The 15,365-nt window shown below is 37.0% G+C and overlaps 1 protein-coding gene across 1 annotated transcript in view; it reads right to left on the bottom strand.

Annotated features, from left to right (window-relative positions):
- The window catches only part of MARCHF1 (membrane associated ring-CH-type finger 1), a 66,170-nt gene that overhangs the window by 26,304 nt on the left and 24,501 nt on the right, over positions 1-15,365 (bottom strand). The window contains exon 2 of the mRNA XM_090288715.1: positions 10,717-10,897. Within this exon, the coding sequence (XP_090144841.1) occupies positions 10,717-10,897 (181 nt within the window). The remainder of the gene's footprint in view (positions 1-10,716; positions 10,898-15,365) is intronic.

The raw sequence follows: 15,365 nt of genomic DNA, 5'->3' as shown, positions 1-15,365 counted from the left end.
CGTCTGATTCAATCCTAAACATCAGGACTTCTCAACCAAGGTAAGAATCTAGAGGATCCAAGCTGTAAGCCATAGTTTGTACTCTCAGCAAAGTCCTTTAACCATAGCAGTTGACAAGCTAACTGTCACATCTTCCATGCAAACACTCTTACAGGACAACAGAAAACAGGGATTTTATCTAAAGAGACAGAACTCATCTTTTCCAATGATTTTATTTCTCATGATAAGTGGGCCACCTATCCTTTAGTCTATCTAGTGTGACCACATAGGGGGTCAGTCTCTCATGGGATCTCATTGGGTGAACTATGAGTCTGTGTTGTGGTCACATTAAAAAACCTTCAATTTTAGAGAAGAAAGTAGGCCTACTTAAATACAATCTACAGCTGGTGAAAAGCAATAAATATGACAGAAGGAAGTTATAGCCTGGCCCCCACTTTACTCAAATGTCTAATTTTGAGTAAGATGTTTAATAATCTTGGGTCTTGTGTGTTTTTTCTTTTTATAAAACAAAATGTTAGATTTGGTGCTTTACAATCTTTTTTCTGTGGAGCCCATAGATTTTTCAGAGTCTCTGGGGCTATCTGTAGTCAAAGGTGAGCAGAGAACAAGAAGGACTCTGGTCCCCCTCTCTTTGCTTTTCTCGCTAAATTACTGAGTATTTCAGCATTTACCTCTTTGATTATTCACTCTTTTATTTAACATTTAAAATGAACGTTTAATTTTGGAATAATTTTAGGTTTATGAAAAAGTGTCAAAGGTTGTATATACCCCTAATAGTAACATCTTACATTGGTCAAAAGAGAGAAAGCAACATTAGTACATTAACAGTAACTACACTCCAGACTTCATTAGGATTTCACCAGTCCCACCTATTTCCTTTTAAATTTTAGCTAGATCATGTTCCCCGATGAAAGTTCTGAGATTACCTTTCACAGGGTTTAGGAACTCTGGGAGAGATGGAAAAGACAATCGAGTACCTAATGGAGGCTTCTTTTTGATATCATCAGACTGATTGAAACATCTGCATTAGGAATTCCTCTCTTTACGTGAGTCAAAGCTACAGAAAGTGAGTCTGCATTGGCATCACCTGCGAGTTGGTTAGGGCTGTGGAATCTCATGCCCTACCTCAGACCTACTGAATAATCGAAACTTGATTCATTTTTGAGATTCATTTTCATAAACAAACAAGAATAGTTCATTGAAAGACCACATAGAATTTTATTCTATGACAGTTTCCTGCACCCTCCTAGGCCATTCTGCACTCTTCTTTACCATTATCTGGAAGAAATCACTTTTGAATTTGGTAGGTGGGGCTTCGGCTGTTTGTCTCCAGCGTTCTATATAGTATGCCTCTCCTGCTACTGAGGGCTCATGGGTTTACAGACCTTCCTCAGCTGGGCGGCTGAGTCAGAAGTCACACTGAAGATCATCAGTGTCAGCCAGCCCCTCTCAGCCAAGGCACCTGGAGGAGAACATCCTTAGCTGGCTTGCTGGGATCATGGTCCCCAGGTCAAGCATACGGTTGTACTAACTGGCCTATGGATGACATAGAGCAGTGGCCCAAGGAAGACCAGAGGCTCCCAGGCACGTTTGCTGTGCATCATGGGGTAAAGAATTTCAGAGGCACCGGCTGCTTAAGGGTGCTGGGGCCAGAGGCTCAGATGAATCAGGTGCTACTACTCCATTAGAGGAGACACACGCACTCCAAAATGCCATACTCTCCACCACTCCTTATCGCACCCCAGTACTGTACTATTTGTCATTTACCATCATAAAACCAGGCTGCTTCATTCATGCATCTTACCTATCTGGTTTCTGATATGAAGTAATTATCATGAGACTGAGCGGGGCTCCACAGACATTGTTGGTGATTTTTCTCAGCCAGTTTGGGGAAAGTTGTCTTCGGGAATCCTCCTACTTCTTCTCCCCGACACTTACTTGACAACTTTCTCACCTTAATTTTTTTAAAATTAAATTTTTCTCCTAGTGGAACAGAGAAGCAGTTGTGAAATTGAGTACTTTTTACCTAAAATTTCTCATCAGCTTTCCTTCAGTTATAATTTAATAGTTGGAATTATATTAATCCTGTCTAGAGTTGCTAAAATGATCTCTCATATCATTTTCAAGTCTATTTCGGAATATTACAAGGAATTCATTTCCAAACTCCCTATCTCCACTTAGTAGTGAATCATAACTGGGCATCCATGAGTGTGGCCTTCCACACACAGCTTGCGTTGGTGTGGTTTTATATATGAACAGAGTCCAGCAGGAGATGATCAATCTCTTAGGAGACATGCCATTTCTTAAACATGTAGCTCAAAAATATGTTAGCTAAGTTCATTAGTAAAAGTACTTCATCAAAATATCAACTCTCGTATTAAACTAGCTCTACGTCAACAGAAACGCTAGTCTTCTATAGAATATCTTTCTTAGAGTCAACTAAACTGATTTGCTTAGACTTTTAATCTACACTTGTTGTCTTTCCTGTGCCAGGGAGAAAATGGCTTTCAGCCCAGGCTACTTCTTTTCTTAGGGTCAGAGGTCTTCCACATATGCTTTCAGGAACCACTTGAGTCTGCTTTACGTAAGCTTTAACCACCTGCTTACAATTTATAAGGGAAAAAAAAACAACTGTGGCCTGGTCCACTTACACTTAGTTTGTAATCACCTTTCAGGATGCCTCCTTAACACTCAACTACCCTTGAACACTCTCCTTCCCCCCTTTCTCTTCCTTCTCCCTTCTCTCCCTTTTCCTTCTGTCTTTCTTTAGTCATGCCTTTTAATGTTGTTGCTCTTTTAAATACGGAGAGAGTTCCCCCTATCTCCCACCATGGTTTGCTTTAAAGGGTGTTGAGGAAGCATTTAAAATTCATGGGAATTTGAGGTTTGTCTTCCTTCCTTCCTTCCTTTCCCTTTCTCCCCCCTCCCTCCCTTCCTTCTTTCCTTCTTTCCTCTTTCTTCCTTTTTAAAGTGGATTCCTCAGTGTGCTTTCCATAAACTCACAGAATTTTACCTTGAAAGAAACTTAAAAGAGAATCTTGTCCAGTCTCATGAAGAAACTGAGGCAAGGGTGAGAGGATTAAGCTTCAGAAGCAAAATTAAAATCTGATTCTCTCCTAGCACAGCGTGCTTTCCTTTCCTGTTCAAACTGTGCTTTGTCCTCTCGGCTGGCCCCCTTCCTTTGCGTCATGTTTTCACGCGGAAACACCTCCGTTAGAGTTACACAGCTTGCCTCTCTCGCTGACCATCACTCACTCCTCTACCGGAGAGAATGAGAAAAAAAACTGGGTATAGATTGCCCAACTTCTCTGCCTCCTGTCCCACTTCCCCCATATTTTATAATATTCCATCCTGTACATTTCACAGGGGCAGGTTCTGCTGTACCTGTGGCTGAGTGGGTAAATCAACCTAATGTAGGGTAAATCATTCATATGCAAGATAATAGCATTAGTAGGATGAGGCTGTGGGTGGTATATCCACGTGAGATAATGGTACGATTCAGAGAAAAGAGGAAAATTGGAAGGAAGTAGGCTTGTGAGAGATTAGTTCTCATCTGGAGTGAAATCGTTCAGCCATCTTGCTTTTTATACTGTTGATTGTATTACATAAGCATGTTGATGGACGTACTATGGGGTTAGACACCGTCGTTCCAGGTAGATCTTATCAATGTCATCTTCATTTCTCTCTTTCTTGTCAATCCAATAGAAAAGGAATTTGACTTCTCTAAAATATTTGCTTTTAAAAAAGCCATATTGATTTTCAGTGCCTTCTGGCTCAATAAATTAAGCCAAAAATTTAGGGAAAATTTTTCTTATGGTTTATGCCAAGATTTGAGAAATTAGAATAATAAATTTTTTAAAAATCCAGCTGAGAAAGAAAAATCATTAACTGGAGGAAAATTTAAATATAAAAGTAATTTAAAACTCAATCATTGTATCATCTTAAAAAAATTAAAATGAGTGACAAATATAACTTTTTTCCCATTTAAAAAAGCTCAATCATATGACGATGCTTTAGGGAAATCTTTATTTGCAACTGTTTGTGTGTGTGTGCATGCACACACATGGATGTACATATGCTTCTGCACATTCTAATTTGATGCTTTTATGCTTTCCATATGGATCACTGTAATATTGATTCCATCGTTTCAACCACAGTTTGTTTCAAATATCAAAATACACAATATATAGAAGAATGTATAAAAGAAGTTCCATTTTGTGTTCCTTGTCTTTGCCAAAACAAAAATGGATTTCTCCAATGGTGGAGCTGCATCCTGTTCAAGACTTTAATGGTAAATCCAATGTAAATTAAGTGTTTCTTTCCATATCTGGAATAGTGACACAAGGTGCTATTTTTACTATGCAAGGCAGGTTATGTTCTTCAAGTGATAATTTTCAAAGAGAGAAACAGAACCAAAGCAGTGTGTAATTGGATCTACTAATAGCAAATACTGAAGAGAAATGTTTCAGCCAACAATGATGATTCAGGGATTATTTATTTAAGATTCTTTGAGACATCCTCTATCAAATTCTGCCCTACACTCCCAATTCTCTCTCCCCGAGGTCCTGACTGTCCAACTGCTAAGAAATACCTTCTTGATTAGCCTAGGTTATGAGAGGCATGGAGAACAAAAGAGAAAAGACAGTCATCTTGCTATGTGTTCATAGTTGCTAACAAAAAAATCTTTTACTGTGGATGGTCTCATAAGTAACAACCAAATATATGGTGGCTTGCTCTCTTTGAGTTACCTTTATTTATGATCCCCTCTGGAGTTACAGAAAATTCTTGATCCCACACCGCCACCCACCGACTACCATGCCTTTCAAATTTATCACAAAATATTGTAAGTAATTTATCCTTTTTCACTTCCTTGCAGTGAACTATATGCCCTCCGAGAGTAGTGCTTTTTCCTACATGGTTCACTACTGAGGACTACTGACACATAGTAGAGAGAACAGTGATTTGAGTGAATGAGTGAACAGGGAATTCTTGGAGCGTCCTCAGTCAAAAATACACAGAACACAATTTGCTGCTGATGTGGGCTCAAATCTGCCTTGAGGTTATACTGTGTCCTGGAAGCTTCATAAAAAAATAAGCTCTTCTATTGCTCAGAGAAAAATATTTCTATTTTGCACAAGCTATTCTATAATACTGATCCCAGATGACTACACATTTCTTTTTTACATTTTAAAGACTAATCTACCTCCTAGTATTTCTTCAAAAGTCAAAAGGATGAGGTCCTGTAAGAAATGCTAAGTATCTACTAGAAAAAAGCATGAGCCACTGTATTTTCCATCTCATAATAATTTGACGTACAACATGCTGGCATTGTTATCTACTCATACTGAAATATTATTTTAATAAAAATATCAAGTGTCGTTCTCAGAGCATGAAGTGTTAAGGCACTAAAACAAATAAAAACAATGTACATTTTAGCGGAAAAGATAATGCTTTGACTGACTTGAAAGACTTTTCTTGTAATGATATTCTTTTTGTTATTTTGTAGTTTATTCATCCTTTCTCCTCCCACAGCAATCAGGTGAGTAGCCGGTTGGGCCCTTCCTTCTCATTGAATGAAGCAGCGAGAAGGTAAATGGAAGTGTTTGGCTGCAGACATCACCATTGGACAGTGAGAAACTGACTGTGGCAAACTTACCTGGCTCATCTAGGGAATGTGAGTTTGAAAACAAAATCATTTCCTATGATTATTCTAAATCACTTAGACTGCACTTAGGGCTCATATTAGTAATGGAACTGAACCACAGCAGAGATGAAAGGACAAGCACGCACTGCAAATTCTGAGGATGCTTTTTGCGAGAAGTATAAAGAAAGCTTTGTCTGGCCTCATAGTAGAGCAGAGATTTCCTTGGCCTCCAGGATTCTATATTCATGAAGAAATTAAACAGCAAACCCACTGCCCCAAACCAGGCTGCCATCACAGGGAAACAGTCTGGAGACAACGGAAATCATCATTTGCTGAAGGCTTTTTTTTTTTTTAAATCCTGGAATCCCAAACAGTTTAAATAAAATTGAAAATTAGGAAGGATGCCAAAGAGAACTCCCAAGACTCCAAGAATAATGCCAGGATGTTTAAGCCACGAAAACTCTTCCCAATGATCAAACTAGAATCTTACAGAAGTTCATCGAGAACTGACTTCAGCTTTTTCTAGACTCAATTCTGTAACTCTTGATTTTTTTGTCGTTTGAAGTAGAAAAGCACGTAGCTATGTAAGCTGCTGAATAAGAGCTACTGGGGGAACAAAAAAGTGGCAAGTGGATGCTCTGAGAGCAGGAAGAAAAAGAGAAACAACAAAAAGCAGATGGAGGGGGAAGCCGAGTGAGGATAGACAGCCTTACATGTGTTTCAAGCTACTGCGGCTATTCATGCGCTTTAGCCTGCAAAATAACTGACGTGTATATAATGATGTATTATATAGGAAAATACATTGGGTGAAACATGCATGTTTAAGAAGGAAGATTTTTAGAAAAAGTTTTACTTTATAAAAAAATTTTTTTTGCAGATTTGCATTAAAAATGATTTAAATAAAAGCTAATGTTTTGATGCTTGAAGCAGGAGGATTTCGGCAACTTAAGGCAGTGAGTCAGTGTCATGAGTATAACTTTTAGAATCAGACAGCTTTGGGCTATGTGATATCAAGTACGTTTGATACTACATCTGTTTCCTCATCTATAAAATGGGATTGTAATGAAGATTAAGTTAACTGAGTGATCTGTTATAAATATCTGGCACATAGTAGAAATTCAGTATATAGTGGTTACATTAGTGAAATTGAAAATCCCCAATAATAATAAGTAAACGATGCATTTAAATTTTTTTATATGATTAGGCAACATTATTCAATAGAGTCTAACCATATTCCCTGCTCTGTCCCATTTTAACGCTATGAATTACAAGACCTCCAGCTCAGCAGAGAATAAATAATAACCTTTGGGCACCTGATTCACTATGGAAACTTACACATGCTCTTGGCTCTTTTAAAAGGTGGGAGGGTGCATGAAATTAAGGGAAAGGAATTAACATAGTATTTGTCAAATAGAGTTCTTTATTTTTTTAAATAGATATTGCAACTAAAGCATTACAAGTCATTATGATGGAAATGTAAAATACCAAAAGGATGATACTTTTTCATATGGCATAATAAGTTAACATAGAACTTGCATATTGTGAACTTTCCAATATTCAACTATTTTTGATCTGCAAGAATGGCAAGTGCATATGGTTCAACCTAACTGTTACTTAAGCAAAGGTAATTGCCTCATTTTATTTGTAGAAATGAGACATGGAATAAACAGATGCTTAGAGGTGAATATTTGTTAAATAGTTTGTATATGGAAAACTATATAAAGAAATACATTAGGCGAGGACATAAAGGTATCAGTAGCTTTTGCTGTCTTCAAGCTTAGTTACATATCCAGCAGCTGGTTGCTTCCACTCAGGAGTGGTTCAGACCTGAACCTCAAGCAATTCTTCAGCTTCAGAACAGGAGATTAGTTTATGCTTCCTCACTGATACTGTGCCATTTTCAAATTTCACCAAGTCATCACCCTGCTTGCGATATTTTTGGTTTTTTGACTTTTCTGGGCCCTGAGAATTATTTCGACCCAAGTAACTGTGTAGATTAGTGAGACTTTTCTTGAGGGTTATAAAAGTAGCTGAGCTACTGACTTAAAGATGATAAAAACTTCTTTTTCTCAAATAAGCTCTTGATTTTATTTAGACTTTAAAGATTTCCTTCTGAAAACATTAGGGCACCTTGAGGAATTTACTAACTATAGATTTTGGTGTAGTAATATTAGCAACTAATGAAGTAAGGTTTAACTGATATCTTAAGAGACGAACTATTAAGCCCCAAGGATCATCAGACTATGGAGATTTGCACCTTTCTAATTTTAAGAAGCTATTTCACCTAAACAGAATATCCTGCTTCCCTCAGTGAATGGTAGAAATCTAGAATCATTAGCTAAATTAACTGTTTCATGTGGTTGGTCTTTAGAATGTTAGAAAGCCGTAATGGAGTTACTGAATTGAGAGCAAGTAATTGGATGTACTTTGAATATATTCTAACCAAATTCTGTATCTGACATTCTTAAAGAGCACTTAAAAGCTACCAAAAGAAAACTGTGGGCGAATCTTAGTGCCATCAAAACAAACCATCTAGAAAAGTTTTTAAGTGCCTCACAGCTGTATACTTTGCACCACCTCAGAACCTGAAAACTCATTCTAAATGCTGCCATTTAAGTATTATCCCAGTGCCTCACTGGTTTAAAGGAGAAAATGAAAGTCTGGAATACTTCTTCTAGGTTCTTAAAGCCCATAAACCCTATAGGCAGGAAGAGAATGCATATCCGTTGTGTCCAGGACTCATGGGTTGGACCAAAAGGTGACAATTCAGATCCCTTCACTTAGAGCCATGCAGTTATGCAGATGAGCAGAGAAGGCACTAGGTCTAGGGATCAGAAAGAAAGGAAGGACAGGAATGTGGAGCACTTAAAGGCAAACAGCCTTTTGAAAGGACTGGCCATCAACTCACTCCCCTGATTGTTGTCCTATGGGATTGTGGTTCTAGTAAAAGCAAATACTGTGATTTTCAAATACAGATATGTGGAACTTTATGTAAAGTAATCACCTATTTAAATGTTGGTAACTAATTCAAAGTTTAAATTCAAATTTAAAACTACTTCAAATTTAAAACACTTTGGTAGGCTGTCAGAAAGCAATCTCTGGATGAGATTCTAACATCCTCTGTAGATATATGAATGCTATTAAAAATGAAGGATGTTGACATGCTGTCTTTCATTAATATTTATGACCAATCAAATGAAATATTTGAAAAAATAGGGTATTTCATTAATCAATAGGTAGTAGGTGCCCACTAGGTTGCCACAACATATTCATTACTAAGAAAAATTTATTATCTTCTTAGTATATAATGAATATTCATATTTATTAAAAAGGAGAGATGTATTCATTACATTTCTCTGGTTTATAAATAGGTTAGTAGAAGGGAAAGAAAGAATTTCCTGATAGGGTTGTCAATTATTGAGAATGAAATATGAAGAAAGGATCAAAATTGTATGTAAGGGGTGGTTCTATAAAAGCTGAAGGCATAATAAGACTTTTCAAGTCCCATAGAGCATCGTGTATTGTTTACTATACAAAAATGGGAAAGAGAGTGGATAGTACGAAGAAGAGAAAATGTGAATATTTTGTTATTCTAGATTGTGGCTTTGAAATTGAAATATTATGTTTTACAAAGTTGAAATGAAAATTTTATATAGATGTAAGTTAAGAAAAAAACCATGGAGAAATATACAGATGCTATGAAATAGCATGTAGTTCCCTGAGGGGGTTGAAGAGAAATTTACAGAATGGTGGGGCACAATGTGTGACTTGGCTACTCCAGACAACACACAGCATCTGCTCAGTGGACAAGGCAAAGGGCAAGGAGTAAGGGTCCATTTCTACTTTTGGCATTTGATTGCTCTGGGACCAGGGGAACAGAGTGTCACCTTCTGACACTCAGGTCACCCTCTATGTTAAAAACAAGATAATGTGTCTTTCAAAGACATTTTGTGCATCAGTTTTGACATCTCTATAAACTATTTGCAAATTGTAAAAATCAAGGCTACCACAAAAGCAGGGAATGCTAGTCTCTCTCTCCATAATTTACAAATTTTTGATGAAGAATTGTGATGGCCAGCCACCAATCAGATGCCTATTTGAATATTTTTGTTTGCTTTAAATCTCTGCTCATCCCAGAACCCATTATGTTTATTTCCAAGCAATGTTCTTTTTATACACTTTCTCTTTGCATTTAATTTAGACGAAAAAGCAGCTCTAGGCAGATTCATTATTTAAATTGCAGTCTCCAAGCTCTCGTTTGGAAATTGAAGCATCCATACATGTAAGGCTGCAGTTGGATAAAAAGATGAATATGTTATGTGCAAGAATCCAGGGGCCCGACTAGCAAGCATGGATTATAGAAAGTTAATTTTCTTTGTATCCTTTACAAGTTTTCTTCTGCTAACTTTGAGATGCTAACTTTATATTTTACACATATTCTTACCTTTATTCTTTAGAAAAATGTACCACAGATGAGGAATTTGAAGATTAAATTTATAAATAAAAATGCACTTATCCCTCTCTTAGAGCTCGGTGTGCATGAGGGAAAATAATACCTGTTCTATCTACTCAAATTATATGTAAAACTCCAAACCAAATTTCCAAATAAAAGCAAACACAAAAAAAGGGTCCACACCTTATAGAAGAAATCATTCTCTTCTATTACCTAATGCCTGACTTTCAAGAAATTACATGAGCTCATATTTTTATTGTAATCTATTATCTAACCTTCTTGGGAACTGACCTCAGTAAGTACAATGTTCTCACAGTTCCCATCAATTAAATTACATTGAATTACAAGAATATTTTGCATACACACACACACACACACACATACTTTTTGACATTGAAGAGTGATAGAAAAATCAGAGGCAGTAGAATATAAAACAGAGACGAAGAAAGGATTATGTGCAAACACTTGGCTGATTTTACACACTGAGCTCAATAGAAGACATGTACTCTTCACGAATATTAGCATATTAGCAAACTCTTATTGGGGAAAGAAACGGATTTTCAAAGGAAGCCTGCTTGGCCAATTCTCTCTTCCAAACCGATTCCTACAGATACTGTACCTTCCGGAGGGGTTTGAGCTTGGTTTCCATTATGAAGTCATACTTGCAGAGCTCACAGCAGCGCGTGTCTGAGCTCTTGATCCACTGGTGGAGGCAGGACTGGTGGACAAAGCGCAGGGTGCCTGTGCAGCGACAGGGTGTGATGAGGGGGCTCTCTTCATCTCCTTCGCAGTGACAGATCCTGGGGAAGGACACGGCAGCCAGGATGAGCTCTCCCAGAGAACGTTTCTCAACAATGAACACCTTCCTCCTCCCATCCCAGGCTATATTAGGAACTGCAAACTCAGCTTTATAATGCATGGATAGGCCACTGCAACTTGATGCTAGAACTGAATCTATGACTGATACTAATTTTCGTTCACTTGCATAGTCATTGCTGGACTCTTACTTCATGTTATATATAGGGCATTAGATACTGGTGCATTCTTACACTGAAGCCAGTTCCAACAGCACAGCTACGAGCTACGTCTCCAGCCTAATCTATTTAATAGTTCAGTGTTGATGGCATACTTACTTTCATACATAAAAGTTATGACTTCTAAGTACTCTAAGGAATGTTATAATCTGATAGCTTTACTCTTTCATTTTGATGATGGTTTTACAGGGGCAGGGTGTATAATTGAGTACATAGAGTATCCTACCAATGTAGAAGAATTCTGAAAATTTTAACATATTACCAAAGAATAAAGTGAACACAGAAAGTCTCGGCTTGGAAATATTACAAAGATTTTCCTAGGAAGATGTGCACAAATTTGATCACAACGAATAACCTAGACAGTCAATAATCATCATTGTTTAGAAGTCACAAAAATTACTGGTTAAGTAAAGTTTAAGTACAGTAAACCCGATTGTTTTAACATGTTAGTTACTACATCTTCCCAGGAATTCAGAGGTCAATTAGTTTACTGAATTACCATGAACTTTAGTGTCATAGGGTCACAGTCTATGAAATTATTATTCTCAACTTCAAAAAGTAGTTTGTTTTCCTCGTTGGATGAGATAAGCTTTTCTTACCTCAAGGTTGTGAATTCCTAGTACTTCTATGACTCTTATGCTTTAACCAGCTGTTAAAGTTGATGATACATTTAATTAGATATATTGCTAGATATAAATGTTAGAAGTAGGAATGGAACATTACACAAATATCTGTAAAGTCACATTTTTTGAGCTGAGTCACAGTGGCACACTGGAAGAATGTTTAAATTGCTTCCACTGCTCTTTCCTTTTAGGTCTATATGCTCTATTCTCCAGAAGCAGGAGTTTTAAAAAGTGAATTTTTAAAATACATTTATCTGTCTCAGCTGCCTCCCTAGGGGAAATGAAATGGCTGCTCAGATTGTTACTTCAGTGAGATACAGGAATTGAAACCCATCCCTCCCTAACCTCAAAATAAAGAAGTATGATACAGTGCAGTAGTATTTTGAATTTTTTTTCTTTTAAGTCAAAATAAAGTCAACAGAAAGAAACACTGACTTCCAAAGTTCTGGACTGAGTTAGGAAGTAACACTGCTGTTTGAGCAGCACATAAAAGGCTGACACGGTGGGGACAAACTAAAAATTATCTGAGAGACGTTTTTTTTTAATGTAAAAATGACCCATGGACATGGAAAACAGGGTGGGGACCGTCTGTGGGAGTGGGGGTGGGGTGGGGCAGGGTGGAGCAATGGGGGAAATATTGGGACAACTGCAATACAAAACAATAAAAAAAGAAATTAAAAAAATACATGTAAAAGACCAAAATATCTCTTCTTTCCAATGGTGTAGGTCCTAGAGATCAGGGCTTAGTACACATGGGCCACACCCGCTGCCAGGAGGGTGTTGGCTTCACCAAAGGTGCTCAGTGGAGGACTTTTGAGTAAAGGATGTTCAGTCAACAAACTATGATTTATTAGAAAAGCAACCAGTGAGAGCAAACCTGGCTTTCTATAGCACTTCATTTTGCTGTAACACTTATTCTTGGAGCCTTTAAAACTTAACGAATTATAGGGCACGACAAGTTGCTATTTCTTAAGTTTTGAAACTCTTACTGCCCTGCCTCCTTTAGATTCATAGAAATACTCCTTTAGATCAGGGATCAGCAAACAATGGCCCAGTTTTTCCTGCTGCATGGTTTTTGTAAATAAAATTTTATCGGAACACAGCCATGCACATTGTTTATGCATGGTTTAGGGCTCTGTTTGCACTATCGAGAGTTGCTGCAGAGACCATATGGCTGAAAAGACGAACATAGTTACTATCCATCCCTTTACAGAAAATGTGTGCCAAGCCCTGTTTTAAATATGGTGTTAAAGATAATGAATGAATATTATCACCAATAATAAAAACAAAGTTTATAAAAAAGTTGCCTCAACTTCTGCAAGGAACAAAAGTTGAAGTAAAGGTTACATAGAGAAGCACACACTAAAAATGCAAGTCCCTCCTGGCCTGGCATCGAAGCCCAGAGGGTACAATTCTCATTTGAAAAATAAAAACTTGCAGTTAATGCCATCAGATAACTCATCACTATAATATGATCATGTCAATGAAATACTACTCAGGCATAAGCAAAGATGAAATACTGCCATTTGTGACAACATGGATGGACCTTGAGAATATTATGCTAAGCAAAGTAAGTCAGACAGAAAAAGCCGAGAACCATATGATTTCCCTCATACGTGGGATATAAAACTGAAAGCAACAGATGAACAAACAAGAAAAACAAACAAAAACTCATAGATGCAGACAACAGTAAGGTGGTTACCAGAGGGAAGTAAATAGTAAAGGGAATAAAATATATGGTGATGGAAGATTTGACTTTGGGTGAGGGGCACACAATACAATACAGATGATGTATTATAGAATTGTACACTTGAAATCTATATCATTTTATTAACCAATGTCACCGCACTGAATTTAACTTGAAAAATGTCAAGAAGAAAACCCAGTTGTTTCAAATGCTGCACAGTTGCCAAGACAATTCTGAAGCTCTGATTTTTTACTGACATGAAAAAAGTAATTGATTAATGAGCACATTTAGACAACCTTGTTAATTACTGAATATAAACTGACTTGTGCAGTTTATTGACTATATAGTCCAACTTACTGTATCTTATAGACTCCTTAAAAATTTTTTTTGTTAAACTTTAAGTTGACGCACCACCAGCAATATCATTTTTTACATAAAATTAAGATTATTTCTCACAGGAAAAATCAAAAGCTTAGTCCATTTTCATTTCCCATTCACCAGATTTATTTTTACATTATTTTAGCATTTTGAACTTTTTCTAAATTATCCAACTGATTTTGGATCCCAAGAGTCTTTTTAAAACCATGTTGAGGTTGTTCAAATGAACTTAAGAGCTAACTATAAACTTCAAATATCAACTAGAAATAAAAAATAATGTGTTAGTGCCTGCCATTAAAGAAAGAATTAAACAGGTCTTAAATTGCTATACTTTACATAAACCAAAAATGCTAAATTATAAATGAAAACATAAACATGCTTTTCCCAAACAGAATGACTGTGCATACAATAAAATTGCATTGTAAAATATTCATAATTTTGATGAACTTTCACTTTGTGGGTAAAATTATTATGGCTTATGATTTGAGTGATTCTGTAAAATTATTGGTGATCTTTACTGGTGTCTTTTTTTGGCATTTTAGTATATGAACTGGCTGCTTATAGCTTAATCAGCAGATGTTGAGACTTTCATATTTTATAACTTCAACGAACTTCTACTTCCTTATAATTTCTAGCTTTCTGTGAAGAGCAGCCACAAAATGCTATTTTTCTAATTAAAACTTTGAAAATCGTGTGTGTGTGTGTGTGTGTGTGTGTGTGTACACTTAAAGCTCTTTCCTTAATGTTTAAGTTTTAAGAAAAGTAGGCTTTTTTGCCCTGACTGGTGACTCAGTTGGTTGGAGTGCCATCCTGTACAACAAAAGGTTGTGAGTTGGATTCCTGGTCAGGGCACATATCTAAGTTGAGGGTTCAGTCCCTGGTCAGGGCACATACAGGAAGTAACCGATGATATTTCTCTCTCACATCTCTCTCTCCCTTTCTCTCTAAAATCAATAAAACATATCCTTGGGTGAAAATTTAAAAAAAAAAAAAAGAAAGAAAGAAAGAAAGAAAAGTAGGCTTTTTTTCTTGGCCTCATATATCTTAAAATGACCTCCTCTGCTTCCCAATCCCTTCCCTTATCAAGCTTCTTGGTTCTGGTAGAACAATAATTTTTTTCTGCCTCAGTTTTAAAAAAATAATTCATCACTAAAAAATATTTATGAAACTTTAATTTTTTTTCATTCATTAATTTGTCATTTTATTCATTCACATTTTCTTGGTTCTTGCTATACGCGAAGAAAATCGGACAACAGCATCAGCATGTAGGGTACGTGGGAGGGAGAGAAAAGAAGCTGCAGGCAGGCACCCCATTTGGGCAACTATTACAACCATCTAGATATTAAGACTCGGAGACACTGTTGTGACACTGGGGAGGAGACTGGACCTCTCAGCCTGCTGAGTGTACAGAGACCCCAAGGACCTGCTGGGTTTCCGTGACCAGCTGTGGCAGCATCGCACACTTACAATATGTGACTCCAGGAGTCAACCATCCATCTGTAGTCCTCACACAGCACCTCGTGTGCAGGCCTGTCATTCCCTTCCC

This window comes from Furipterus horrens, unplaced genomic scaffold, assembly GCF_987537825.1.
Source record: "Furipterus horrens unplaced genomic scaffold, mFurHor1.1.pri manual_scaffold_10, whole genome shotgun sequence".
Lineage (NCBI taxonomy): Eukaryota > Metazoa > Chordata > Mammalia > Chiroptera > Furipteridae > Furipterus > Furipterus horrens.
This window is presented reverse-complemented; position numbering and strand designations above follow the sequence as displayed.